A 14,969-nucleotide genomic window follows, 5' to 3' on the forward strand; every position below is an offset into this window, starting at 1 on the left:
GAGTTTAGGTTCTTCTTTCTGCCTTCTCAGTCATTCCATTTTTGCTCCCATCAGTAGTTTGTCTAACCAGTAAAGCAGCTCCTGGCTCCCACTGCAACAGGAAAAACTGAGGGGAAAATCCTCTGGGATTTTTCTTCTTGATATTTTTATTTAAATGTCATTCTGTTCCAAGTTGGCTTCTTGGAAGCTCTGGCTTGGAAAGATTAGCTTTGTGTCTTTCAAACTACTTTGACTGCAAAAAAAGGTGGGAGTCTTCGGTTACAACAAAAATCCACTCCCACGCTCTTCTAGAGTAGGACATTTTTTGCAGTGGGAGGTAAGTTATTTTATTTCCATTTAAACAAAAATTGTATTTTTAATTTTATTGCTCCTATTCATTATATTGCTCCTATTCATATTGTTATGGGTTTTCTAGAATAGGCCATTGAGCAGAAAAGAGTTAGACTGGCTTATATTATGGGGAGATGCCCAAAATGCAGCAATTGGATTTTAATTTATCATTAACTCAAGCTTTTAACTATTTATGACTTTATTTATGTATATTAAAATTAATTATTCCTTGCCTTGAAACTTACCATTTTGTGAAATCCAAAATCTTTATATTGGTCTAGTTCTTCTTTTAATTCTTTAATAACTTCTTCTTTCTCTTTCAGTTTTCTTAACAAAATATTTGTTTTGACAGTACTCACATCTTGCAAAGAAACATTCTCTTCTTCTACCTCAAAGAATTGCTAGGGACAAAAAAAAGCAGCATTAAAAATTAGACACTAAGCATTAAAAATTAGGCACTTACACTAAATTAGACACTCAGCATTAAAAATTAGACACCACCAGAAAACATTTCATCTTTTAAACTACTGTTTTGTGAAGGTTATTTTTGTAACCTGCATACAATTTTAGTAAGCAACTTTATTTATATTGAAATATATGCTTAAAAAGTATTATGCACTATGTAGCACAGTGTTATCCTATAAAACACAAAGCATGATCAGTTACTCTAACTGTATCAGCCATGTAAACTACAATAGTAAAGAGCAAGATGGAACATTAGGAGAACGTCTACTCAACAAGAATTTGGCAGCCATCCGTGGACAAAAGTTCCCTTGAGGGAGATTTGGGACCTGGATAGAAGACTGCAAAACTCTAGTGGAGCCCAAGACTGAGGAGGGCTGTTTTGACTGGCAGGCTGCACCTAGGTGGCAGGCTCACTGACCATGGTCCCAGCTACAAACCCAGAAATTGCTTCATTGCCCTGTGGACTTGGTCCTGCCTCTAGAACCATCTGCCAAGAAATCCAGGAGGAATCACATTCACCTGTACCTCTGGTGACAAGCCCACAGGCCTCAGTCTCAGCTGTGGATCCTGAATCAGCTCTGTAACTCAACCAAACCCACTTTCAGCTGCAGTTTGAGACCAGTCCTGCCTGCCCAGGAACCTGCTGGGAGTCATGCCTATTTGTGCCTTCAGAAGCAGGTTGGCTGACCTCAGTCTCACAGCAGATCTTGAAACAGCCCTTTAACTTGGTCCCAGCCCTCTCAGCTGCAGTCTGAGAGCAGTCTTGCCCACCCAGGGGCTTGCAGAAAGCTATGCCTTTCTGTGCCCCAAAGGCAGGCCCACTGATTTTGATTCCACTGCAGATCTTGGGGTGGGCCTGCAGCCTAGTTCTGTCCCTTCCTAGCCTTCATCCAGAAGCAGTCCTGTCCACCCAGAGATCTGCCAGGAAACATGGCCATCAATGCCTCTGGAGGCAAGCTGCTGACCTCAGTCTGATGGAGAAGCCTGAAGTAGCCCCGTGACCCAGCTCGAGCCCACTCAGCCATGGTCCAGGAGCAGTCCTGCTTGCCCAGGAGCCTGGCAGGAGGCACACCTTTCTATGTCTCTGGAGGCATGTCTGCAGACCCCAGTCTCAGTGTAAGCCATGAAGCAGCCCTGTAATTCCCTTCAAGCCCCTGTCAGCCATGGTCCATGGCCACTTCTCCTTGCCCAGGTACCAACTCAGTAACCCAGCAGGAACACTACAAGGGACCTGAAGGAATACACACTCATCTGTGTGTCTGGTAACAGGCCCACCATCTGCAAACCCAACTGTGAAACCTGAAGAATCTTCTTTACCCAGCACCAACTCTACAGACTAAGGTCCTGGAAGCAGTTTATTCTTTCCAGGGGCCAGACAGGATCCAAGCCTGTTCAAGCCCCTAGTAATAGGCCCATTAACATGGTCCCCATTGCAGACCCAGCAGCAGCCACGTAACTTGGCTGCAACCCTACTCAACTGCAATCCTGAAGGCAATCTTATCAGCTTAGGGACCCAAAAGAAGAAAATCTTTACCTACCAAAACCAGTCTGTAATGACTGGAGGAAGTGTTTGCTCATCCAAATGCACAAACACGAACATAAGGCTATATAGATAGTGAAGAATCAGGCAAACATGACACTCTCAAGAAAACGAATACAGTTCCAGTAACTGACTCCAAAAAAATGGAGATCTGCAAATCATTTGATAAATAATTCAAAATAATTATCTTTAAGAAGCTCAATGAGACGCAAGAGAACACAGACACGCAGTTGAACAAATCAAGAAAAACAATGCATTAACAAAATTAGAAGTTTAATAAAGCAATAGTAAATGCTAGGCATGGTGGCTTGTGTCTATAATCCCAGCTACTTGGGAGGCTGAAGCAGGTGGATCACTCGAGGCCAGGAGTTTGGGCCCAGCCTGAGCAACATAACAAGACATCCTTCTGTAAAATTTTTTTAAAAAGAAAAGATTAAAAAATGAGTCAAGGCCTAAATAAACATTTTTCCAAAGATGATATACAAATGGCCAACAGTTACATGAAACATCGCCAATCATCAGGAAGATGCAAATCAAAACTACAATGAGATATTACCTCATTATGATAAGAATGAGCTATTAGAATGAGTATTTTCAAAAAGATAAGAGATAACAAGTATTGGCAACGGTATGGAGAAGAGGCAACCCTTGTGCACTGTTGATAGGAATGTAAAGTGGTACAGCCATTATGGAAAATAGTATGGAGGTTCTTCAGAAAATTAAAACTAGAACTGCCATATGATCCAGCTATCCTACTTCTGGGTATATATTCAAAGGAAATAAAATCATGATCTTAAAGATATTTGCATTCCTATGTTCATTACAGCATTATTCACAATAGCCAAGATATAGAAACAACCTAAATATCCATCAACAGATGAATGAAGAAAACGCTACATACGCGCGCACACACACACACACACACTCTCTCACATACACACACACACAATGGAATATTTACAATGGTAGTATGTACAATGTATATATTAATACAATAGAATATTTTTCAGCCATAAAAAAGAAGGATATCTTGCTATTTGGGACAAGATGGATGAACCTGGAAGACATTATGCTAAGTGAAATAAGCCAGATATAAAAAGGTAGTGTATTATCCCACTAATATGTAGAATCCAAAAAAGTTGAACTTAAAGAAGCAGGGAGTAGAACGGTGGTTGATAGGCTGGGCGCAGTGGCTCACGCCTGTAATCTCAGCACTTTGGGAGCCCTAGGCGGGCAAATCATCAGGTCAGGAGTTCGAGACTAGCCTGGCCAACATGTGAAACCCTGTCTCTACTAAAAATAGAAAAAATTAGCTGGGCATGGTGGCAGACACCTGTAATCTAAGCTACTTGGGAGGTTGAGGCAGGAGAATCACTTGAAGCCAGGAGGTGGAGGTTGCAGTGAGCCGAGATAGCACCACTGCACTCCAGCCCAGCCTGGGTGACAGTGCCAGACTCCATCTCAGAAAAAAAAAAAAAAAAAGAATGGTGGTTGACAGAGGCTGGAGCACAGGGAAAATGGGGAGATGTTGGTCAAAGGGTATAAACTTTCAGTCATAAGATGAATAAGTTCTGGCAATCTAACGTACAGTATGGTGACTATGGTTAATAACAGTGTATTGTTTACTTGAAATTTGCCAAGAGAGCAGATCTTGTGTCCTTACTGCCACCGCCCCCCACCCCACACACAGTAGTAACTAGAAGTATGTGTTAATTAATTTGATTGTGGTAATCATTATACAATGTATTTCAAATCATCACATTGTATACCTTGAATATATACAATTTATATTTGTCAATTATACATCAGTAAAGCTGGAAAAAGGTAATAATAGTAAATCCTAATAGTAAATTGACATCACGATTTGTGAATATCCTACTTTAATATTCCTCTAGAAGGGAAGACAGTAAAAATTTGAATATGTAGAAAAGGAAGTAAACATCAATGGTGCAACTAATTGCCTCAATAGACTGGAATGGAGATGTTGAAAGAAGTAATACACCTTGACATCTTGTTTTAAGCATTTAGATGCTTCCTATCTGCATTCATTACTCTGAATAACTATATTACAAAACCAAAAAAAGGATGAAATGCTTTAAAAGTGGATAATGTTACTTACTTCCAGCATTTAAAAATCTTATTTTCAACACTGTTATGCAAAACCTGTGGTTTAGTTTGGACTCTTTTTGAAATTATAAAGAAACCATTTGATTCTTTGTGTGTTTGTTACTAATATATTTGGGTACATACAACATACAGGAAATATAGCAAAACCTAGTAATATCTGCTAATATACTTAATGTTCTATTTCAAAAGAGTTAGATTTGTAAGCTCAAATTGTCCTAATATGATGAATACCAGCAGACTAAGAAGAATAATATATGAAGGTGGCTATGAACAGCACTGGCATAATCTATACAGTATGAAAAAATGAATGTACAGTAGAATTAAAAAGAGTGAAAAAGAATACTCCATATGACAATATCCAATATCAGCTTTTAAAATTTTGTGATTTTATTTATTTAGATTTTTTATTTAGTTTTTTTTTGGTTTTTTTTTTTTTGTTTTTTTTTGTTTTTTTAAGACAGGGTCTCACTCTCACCCAGGCTGGAGTGCAGTGATGCAATCGGCTCACTGCAACCTCCGCTTTCTGGGCTCAAGTGATCTTCCCACCTCTGCCTCCACCTCTGCCTCCCAAGTAGCTGAGACTTCAGGCACATACCACCATGCCTGGCTAATATGTGTAATTTTTTTGCAGAGACAGGGCTTTGCCACATTGCCCAGGCTGGTCTCAAACTCCTGAGCTCAAGGGATCCGCCTGCCTCAGCCTCCCAAAGTCCTGGGACTACAGAGCCACCGCTCCTGGCCTTAAATTTTGTGATTTTTAAACAAGAGTATTGATTATGTATATCTAGTCTTTACATCTATTCTTACATATGTCTACAGCTCAAACACTCTGCTAAGGTCAACACACATTTATTCTACTAGGGCCCTTAAGTGTTACTAGGCATTACGTATCCAACAGATCCAAACAGAGTTCAACACCTTCACTGTCATCCTTTCTGCGTCCCCTTATTAACAGCAGCATAAGCCAGAAACCCATTTTAAGCCCCTTCTTCTCTTTCACAAACTAATCAAACTTGTTCGATCTACCCCTAATTCTGTACCAAACCTCGTCACCTTCTTTCCTGTTCCACTACAATCTTCGTACTTGCCTTGTTCACCTGGATATTGTAAAAGCTTCTTAAAACTAGCCTCCCTGCCTCTTGTTTTGTCACTTCCCTCCAATCTTCATCCAGTAGCCAAATAACCTTTCTAAAATACAGCTCTCCCCATATCCTCCTACGGGCTAACATCCAACTCCCTTAGCCTGGTATACAAAACGGCAGCCTTCATGATCTGCTGCCAACTTACCTGGCCAGCATCTCATGCCAGTCTTCTCTCCTCTTTCTTCACCCAAACTGGGCATTTTATCAATACTGATACACTCGGCATCCAACTTCTCAGAAACACCACGTTGCCACAGGTCTCTGTGCCTTTGTACTTGGAGTTCCCTCTTAGCCGACCCAACAAACTTTTGCTTGTCATTCTAGCAGAATGGTATTAGAGTGGGATAGCCTGAGTCTGCAGACCAGCTCTGTCAGCTTGGGACCTTGAACAAGTTTCTTAAACCCCGAGTGTCTCAGTGTTATCATTTGTAAAATGGGACTATTAATAATAGTACCTGAATTGTGAGAATTAAATAAGATAATGCATGTAAGCAATTTTGGATAGTGCCTACAACACAGACAGCCCCCAGCAAGTATTATATCCCAGCATTTAGTCCTGTTGTGGCTATTTTTCATTCAAATCCAGATGCCACCTGCTCTGGAAACCTTAGCACCGGTCTCCCACCCACCCACCTTCCACCCCTATGTCCTTTCTCTATCCTGTGAACACTCTTCTTGGGGTCACTTTATTATTTGCTTATTTTCTAACTAATTTTTATGTTCTGAATAGGTTGGGTTTATTTTACTCTTAAAAAAGATACCTGCGCTTATATGTTTATTGCAGCACTATTCACAATGGCAAAGTCATGGAACCAACCTAAATGTCCATCAATGGTTGATTGTATAAAGAAAATGTAATATATTAATATATATATCATGGAATACTATGCAGCCATTAAAAAGAATGAAATCATGTCCTTTGCAGTAACATGAATGGAGCTGGAGGCATTATCCTAAGCAAATTAATGCAGGAACAGAAAACTAAATACCACATGTTCTCACTTCTAAGTGGGAGCTAAACAACGGGTACACATGAACATAAGGACGAAAATAATGGACACTGGGGACTCCAAAAGGGAAAAAGGTGGCAGGGAGACTAGGGTTGAAATATTACCTATTGAATACAATGTTCAATATTGGGGGATGGATATACTAGAAGCCCAATCCTCACCATTATGCAATATACCCATGTAACAAGCATGCACATATACCCTCTGAATCTAAAACAGAAGTTTTTAAGCCAGCAAAACAAAGATTGCATGACAGCGCAGAGACCAATGCACTAAAAATTATGAGAAAGTGATGCAGGCTGTTTAGGGAATGATGTTCTGACTGGTGCCAAGTCATCTTCATCAGAGCATGTCACGGAAGTGCCCTGGGAAACTCATTTAAAATCTCACCCAGGTACCACACTGAGAGGTGCTTGAGCCAGCCTGCCTTCTGGATGGGCTCGGCCACTCTGGACTTCAGGACAGGGAGGGCCACAATTCTTTGGAAGAACAAAAAAGTTTTACTTTTACATGCTTCTAACCTTGTTTTATTAGTGCAGACTCAAAGATTCCTCTTTCAGTTGGTCCTCCAACTTCAGCTGAAGCAATTGTTTGAAGAACCCAAAATCCACCTGGAGGGATTTACTTTTGGCTTTTCAGAAAATAGTTGTAAGGTCCAAATACAATGAATTCATTTTTCTTCATCTCCTGGAATGTTTCTGATGTTTCACTAGTGTTTATGGAATGAGCTGGACTCTGTGGGAGATAGCAGAAAGCAGTGTGATTTTCCCACACTGCCCCTGCAAATCTAGTTTCTAGTCTCATAGTTCTCACCTTTTAGAACTTTCAGGAAGATACCATGGCTTTAGTTTTTTAACTTAGTAACAACTTTAACCTTGGACAATGACAACAAAATAAAAGGAAGAAAGAAAATGGGAAGAAAGCAAAAACCAAAACCAAAACAAAAAATTCTAGTCTAGCCAACTCTCACCCATTAATGCTTCTGTCCTCCCACCACTCTGGCCCCCCTTAGATTTGGCAGTCTGCAGTGGAGGAGAAGGGTTGAACCTCTCTTTCTTTTATTTCTGCAATTTGAGATTCTCCAACTGTCTGGTGCAGAGGAGAGGGAGAAACGTTAAGGGAACAGAAACAAGTGTCAATTGACAGTAACCTGCTGCCTTTGGTTCCCAGGAGGGTCCATGCTGGCCTGGCATCCTGGAATGCCCTTCACAAGAGCAGTGCCTCACTGGCTTCTGTCCTAGGACCTGCCCTTCTGCTGGCATCCTGTCACCTCTCCAGATGGTCCTTGTCAGCAGGCTTCTGCTCCATCACCCCTCCTGCTCTTCTGTGAAATTTTTCTGGCAAGTCCCATACCAGTCCTCACATTCCTCAGACCCAGGAATGCTTGTCAAGCTCTCCAAGTGGTCTAAAACTCCACTCTTGCTTGGCTCAAAGGAGAAATACTCTCTTTCTCTCTCCCATTTACAGGTCAGCACTCCATGTTGCCTGCTTTCCCCAAAATGGTCCTCTTGACCAACTTTGTCCATTTCCAAATTCAAGATCTCTCTTATATTTCCTGGAGATGGATGATGGGCTAGTACTGGCCAATTAAGCTGCTCCACCAAGTCCTGGAATGTCCTTCAAAGAACATCCTGCTGGCATCTATTTTTTTTTCTTTTTAGATAGAGTCTTGCTCTGTCACCCAGGCTGGAGTACAGTGGCATGATCGTTGCTCACTGCAGCTTCTAACTTCTGGGCTGAAGCCATCCTCCTGTCTTGGCTTCCCAAGGCACTGGAATTACAGGCATGAACCACCACACCCAGCCACACCTCACTTTTGAGCAGTATTTTGTTATTTACTTTTGGGGCTTTGGATGAAACTGAAACCCAAGAGTCCCATTTTAACATCCCATCTTAGGGTGGCTTACTAAAAAATGTATTACCCTTTAGTTTAAATCCCAGCCTAATCATGTGACCACTTGTCCTTCATCGAGAGGTTCTTTCTGACAACTGTCAAGTTGACAGGAGCAACAGACATCCAGGCCTGAGGGCCTGAGTATGACAAAGTTCAATCAGGCTGCACAATTCACTTATCAAACACAGGAGTTTGAAATTCCAGCTTGGGGCCGGGCACGGTGGCTCATGCCTGTAATCCCAGCACTTTGGGAGGCCGAGGTGGGTGGATCACCTGAGGTCCGGAGTTCGAGACCAGCCTGACCAACATGGAGAAACCCCGTCTCTACTAAAAATACAAAATTAGCCAGGTGTGGTGGCACATGCCTGTAATCCCAGCTACTCTGGAGGCTGAGGCAGGAGAATGGCTTGAACCCGGGAGGCAGAGGTTGCTGTGAGCTGAGATCATGCCATTGCACTCCAGCCTGGGCAACAAGAGCGAAACTCCATCTCAAAGAAAAAAAAAAAGAAAGAAATTCTAGCTTGGGTTCAGTAACAACGTCAAAATAGTTACTGCCTGCTGTTCAAGGAAAATGTTTTTGGAATTTCAATTGTCTCATTAACTTTCTAAAATAAAATTTCTATATTTTGGTGCCATCATTCTCATTAAGGTCCTGCTGTTAGTTTGCAACATTTAAACTAGGGAATAATTACTCTGTGAACATTTAGATTGACTATGACAATACTGGATGGGAAGCAAGTCAATTGCTTACTTCAAAGGCGATATATTAACCTTTTTAGATAATGAAGGTTTTTATAATGGAGATATTAACTTTTATCATTTAGTTAAGATGGTGTCAGTATTAACTTTCTTCACTCTAAAGTTAATTAATAAGTATTATACTTACTAATTAATACATGTTATACTCCTTAATTAATATGCATTTACTCCCAGTTAAAGTATTAATATGCATTGGTAGGGAGATATTTTAGTACTTCCGTAAGACAAACTTTTTCCTGAAATAAATAAATGCATTAGTTATTCACTTATTTACTTATAACAGTGAGCTCATGGATTCCTATTTTACTCAAATGGTTACAATTCATAATTATCATTATTTATTTTGATGCATGGATTTTCCCAGATTGGCCAAGTGGAATGAAGGAAGCCCCTACCAGCTGACTCCTGTGTTCTGACATGCCTTCATAATTTTTTGAGCATTTCCTTGCTTCAGTTACGACAAATATTGCAGGTCCTTCTTCCATTTTCCCTGTCCCTGCCCTGGAGTTGGCTACTCCTCCAAAAAGCCCTGGTTTCTTTTAGTGTAGAATATCATTTAAATCTAAAAGCTGAACTCTAGGTGTACTCATTGCTATAGGAGTGTCACTGCCTCTAGGCGCTCTCCATAGACAGAACTAGGATATACATAAATGTATCTACACACTTACATATACACATTCACATACATCTATATAGTTGCATATATGTATCTGTGATGATTAATTTTATGCATCAACTTGGCTAGGCCATGGTACTCTTTTTCAAACGTTAAATGTTGCTGGTATTTTTAGATGAGATAAATATTTAAATAGGTAGCTCTGAGTAAGGCAGATTACCCTTCATACTTCCATCATGTAGATGGAGCTCATCCAATAGGTTGAAGGCCTTCTTAGAAAAAGACTGAGATTCTCTGAGGAAGAAGAAATTCTCCTAGAGGACTGCGTTCGGACTCAAGCTATAACATCAAGTCTTTCCTGGGTCTCCAGCCTGCTGGTCTGCCTTGCAAATTTCAAACTTGCCAGCCCCCATAATTACATGAACCAATTCCTCAAAATCTCTTTTATCACCTCCCCACCCTCTCTTCTCTTTCCCTGTTTTCTCCCCATCTCCCCCAAATATTCATTGTCCTTCAGGGCTCAGCATAGGAATCACCTTTTCCTAAAAGTCTTCCTTAACTATTCACCCAAATTGACAGAGAGTTATGCACCCACTGGGTACAAACCTCCAATGTGGACTGTAATTGCTAAGTTTATTATCTCTCTTGACCACTGGATTATCCACAATGAGTACAAGGACTGGCTCTGGGCCTGTGCTGGAAAATCAGACAATGGGTGGATGAAATGAATCAAAACGTAAGTGAAAGAACAGTTAAAGACCTCGACATTATGGATTGCCTTTATTCTAGGAAATTTCCACTAGGAATTCATGATCTATTTCCAGTACCATGGTGTAGGTCGAGATATCTTGACACTCTTCTTGATCATATTCAACCCTTTATTCAATAAAATTTGTCAAAAACCTATTACGTGCCACGCAGTCTGCTGGGAGAAGAATACAAAGATGAGTAAGACTCGGTCCCTGCTCTGCAGGAAGAGTCTAGTGGACAGATCAATATGTACTGGGTAAATGTGATACAATTCACTGTAGCTATTATACAGCAGAGAAAGAGCAAGAAGGGATATTATGTGAAAATTCCAGGGAGGTGGTTAATAACTTGAGGAGAGCTGAGGGAAGCAGGCGACGGCCCAGTATTGTGGGAGGGTAAAGTTTTAGCTAAGAAGTGGAAACAGATAAAAGTGAAGACATAAAAGGACCTTCTAAGCCATGCTAAGGCACTTAAACTTCATCCTAAAGGCATGGAGGAAACACTGAAGGATTTAAACAGGGCAGGATATGGTCAGACTTGTGTTTTGAACGACCACCCAGATGACTGGGCAGACAATGGACTTAATGAAGACCAAAAGGGATAAGAAGGCACCAGCCACAGGCCAGGTGAGCAATGCTGACTATCGAAACTAGTTCAGAGGCAAAATAACAAGACGTGGATTTAGGAGGTAAAAAAACTGGCAGGATGGTCAGGCACGGTGGCTCACACCTATAATCTCAGCGATTTGGGAGGCTGAGATGGGACGGTTGCTTGAGCCCAGGAGGCAGAGGTTGCAGTGAGCAGAGACGGTGCCACTGCACTCCAGCCTGGGAGACAGAGCAAGACTCTGTTTCAAAAACAACAACAACAACAACAACAACAAATACCCAAACAACCAAACAACAACAAAAAACTGGTAGGATTCAATGGCTTACTAAATATGAAGGATGAATTTGTTATCTAGTGCTGCATAAAAGTTTTACCCCAAATGTAGTGGCTTAAAACACACACGTTTGGCCAGGCATGGTGCCTCACACCTATAATCCCAGCACCTTGGGAGGCTGAGGTGGTAGGATCACTTGAGGCCAGGAGTTTGAGACCAGCCTGGGCAACATAGTGAGACTCGTCTCTAATGAAAAAGAAAAAAAAATAAGTTAAAACACACACACACACACACACACACACACAAACTTATTATCTCACAGTTTCTGTTGGTCAGGAATTCAGGTAGGTCCTCTGTTCAGGGTCTCCCAAGGCTGCAATTAAGGTGGTGTCCAGGGCTTCGGTCTCATCTGAAGCACAACTGTGAAAGGATCTGCTTCCAAGCTCACTCAGTTTGTAGAAAAATCCACCTTTTTTTCAGCTATAGGACTAAAGGCTTCAGTTTCTTGCTGTCAGCCAGAGGCTATACTCAATTCTTTGCCACGTGGGTTTCCCCAACATAGCCTCTCACATAGCCAACAGAGAGACTCTAGCAAGACAGATACTACCCTTTTACGTAACATAATTACATACAACTCTTTATCTTTGCTGTATTCGATTGACCAGAAGCAAAAGTTAAATAAATTTAGAAACTTGTTCATAGCTGAAAAAAAAAGTACAGGTACTTGTGTCCTTAACTGGTCTCCAGAGGGCAGCAGAGAGTCATTTATACTTGTCAATCCACAAAAAGTGTATATAGCACTTCGTTTTATTTTCAACTTTCCTCTGTTCTTCCTTATGACTAAGCCTTAACAAACTGGGCGGCCAGGATCTGGAAGGCTGTCTGAGGTCATGGATCAAAGTGATGCCAACAAGCCAAAGCAAAGATTCCAATAATGACTTTAATTTAATTTAATATAAACAATTTTTTCTTAAGTCAACTAACCACAATTAAGCATATTTAACCAACACATATTTATGAAAAACTGATGAATACGAAGAATTTAATCATTTCATAGCTTTCTACTCCTAGAAGTATAAAGCGTATGGACAAAGAGTAATATTCATTATTCAGCTATATTTTTGAACATTTGATATACATTAGAAATAGATCAATGTCCCAGAAATTGTAGAAGACACAAAGAACTATAAGAGCATGTGTTTTTTGTTTGTTTGTTTGTTTGTTTGTTTGTTTTGAGACAGGGTCTTGCTCTATCACCCAGGCTGGAGTGCAGTGGCATGATCATGGCTCACTGCAGCCTTAACTTCCTGGGCTCAAGTGATCCTCCCACCTCGGCCTTCCGAGTAGCTAGGACCCTAGGCGCATGCCCCCATGCCCAGCTGATCTTTTTGTATGTTTTGTAGAGGCAGGGTCTCACTATGTTGCCCAGGCTGGTCTCAAACTCCTGAGCCCAAGTGATCTGCCTGCCTCGGCCCCCCACAGTGCTAGGATTATAGGCATGAGCCTGGCCAAAAGCATGTTTTTAAAAACCACGAAATTCTGACTTACTCTCTCATTATAAACAAGAATAATACCGGATAAGATAGATTAAATGCATCTTTTTTTTTTCTTTTAGAGACAGGGTCATGCTCCGTCACTCAGGCTGGAGTATAGCAGCACAATCATGGCTCACTGTAACGTCAGACTCCTGGGTTCAAGCAGTCCTCCCACCTCAGCCTCCTCAGTAGGCAGGACTACAAGCATGTGCCACCATGCTGTCACAGGATCCTTGGGGTGTTGCTTTGCCAGCCAGAAACCTCTGTGGTCAGTGGCACTTTCGCCTGAGTTTTGCCCAGGCCTGCTGTGCTCATTCCACCTGCTTGGCCTGGCAGGCTGTGCTCGGCTCATACTACCAGCCTGGATCCCATGCCTGCCAAGGGCAAGCCAGATGCAGAGCGACAAGGGATGCATGAGTGAGTGCAGAGTCCAGCCACTACACACAGCTAGGCATGCCAGCTGCAGCAGGGCAGGCAGCACCAGGTGCTGACAAAGGTGCCAGCTCCCTGCAAGGCTGCAGCTGGACCAGGTATACCACAAGTGGCTTCCACTGCTGGCATAGGGGAACACAGTGGCACCTGGAAGCTTGGAGACACCAGGAACTGCAGAGCCCCAAAGAGGGTGTCACAACACTGGCTCAGGGAGCTCCTAGGTCTGGGTGCCCCCAAGGGCTGCAGCTCTTCTCTCCGTCTTGTTGCCTGCAGTGTGGTGAGCGAGGGGTGTGTTTCAGCCCTGTTTTTATTACAGCTTTTTTAGTCCCACCATTTGGTGGGTCCCAAGTTCTCGTCCCACACGCAGGAAGAATGAGATATGCAGACAACTGGAGGGTGAGTAAGGCAAAGAGGTGCTTTATTGAGCAACAGTACAGCTTGCAGGAGATCTGAAGTGGGTAGCTCCTTTCTGCAAGCAGGTCATCCCAGCATCTGCTCAGTTCCCAGCTAAGAGAAGACCCACAGTGGGTAGCTCCTTTCTGCAGGCAGGTCATCCTGATATCTGTTCAGCTCTTAGCTGAGAGAAGACCCCACAGTGAATAACTCCTCTCTGCAGGCAGGTCATCCCCACTTCTGCCAGAGTCTGGCTGAGTCTAGGGTTTTTATGGGCTTCAGAGGGGAGGAAGCTCATGCTGATTGGTCAATGGGCAGCCATAGGTGGGCCTGAAAAAAGCACCATAAGTTCTCACTCCAGTCTGTGGAACTGGCAGCCTGGCCCCCAGGCTTCAGGCCATCCCTGGGTTGAAGGTGGGGCTTCACCAGTGACACATCCCTTTCCACTCAGGAGCCTGTCGCTTCCTGCTGCTGTTCATGGTGCCCAGGCTGTTCATGCCAAGGGACACCTGCAGGCCTGTGCTGTGCCACCCTCAGTGCCCCCTTGGCCTCCCTCCCGTGCTTGTTGGCACCCAAACTCTGGAGGGGGCCAAGGCAGCAGAGGGCTGGTGTGTCAGCACCATCCCAAGCACACACACACCTGGCTGGGTCATAACAGCGCCTGGGCTTGGCCACAACTTTGCTTCAAAATCAGAGTGGGTGCCAGGAGTGAGGAGAGGCCAGGCAACAGGAGCAGGCACTTCCGAGCCTGTGGGAGCAGGGGGGCTTCCTAGGCCCCCAAGAGCACAGGGATGCCTGGGTCTGCAGCCATGGCTGGGCAGCTGCAGCTGCCTCTAGGAGCGTGGAGCTCCCCCATCACCAACTCAGAAGGTGAGCACCGCTCCTGCTTGTTCCTGGCTCCTGCCAGCTTAGTAGAGTGTACAGCCCTGGCCATATCTCCCCTGCTGCAGCCGGCATCTTTGCAGCAGCTGCTCCAGACAGGCCACTGCTGAAATGATTACATGGTTTATGGATGAAAAATGAAGTGACAAAAAATATTTATTCTCAGTTGCATAACTGTTTACATAGAAAGCCCCAAAGAGTCTATAGAAAA

The 14,969-nt window shown here is 42.8% G+C and overlaps 1 protein-coding gene across 6 annotated transcripts in view; it reads right to left on the reverse strand.

Moving 5' to 3' along the window:
* Window positions 1–14,969, reverse strand: part of C10H10orf67 (chromosome 10 C10orf67 homolog) — a 150,464-nt gene that overhangs the window by 106,874 nt on the left and 28,621 nt on the right. For all 6 annotated transcript variants that reach the window (XR_010146820.1, XM_009458059.5, XM_063781464.1 and 3 more), the window contains one exon: window positions 576–731. Coding sequence is in view for 5 of the 6 variants with exons in the window: in XM_009458059.5 (XP_009456334.1) it covers window positions 576–731 (156 nt within the window). In the remaining variant the exon portion in view is untranslated. The remainder of the gene's footprint in view (window positions 1–575; window positions 732–14,969) is intronic.

Source organism: Pan troglodytes, chromosome 8, assembly GCF_028858775.2.
Source record: "Pan troglodytes isolate AG18354 chromosome 8, NHGRI_mPanTro3-v2.0_pri, whole genome shotgun sequence".
Classification (NCBI taxonomy): Eukaryota; Metazoa; Chordata; class Mammalia; order Primates; family Hominidae; genus Pan; species Pan troglodytes.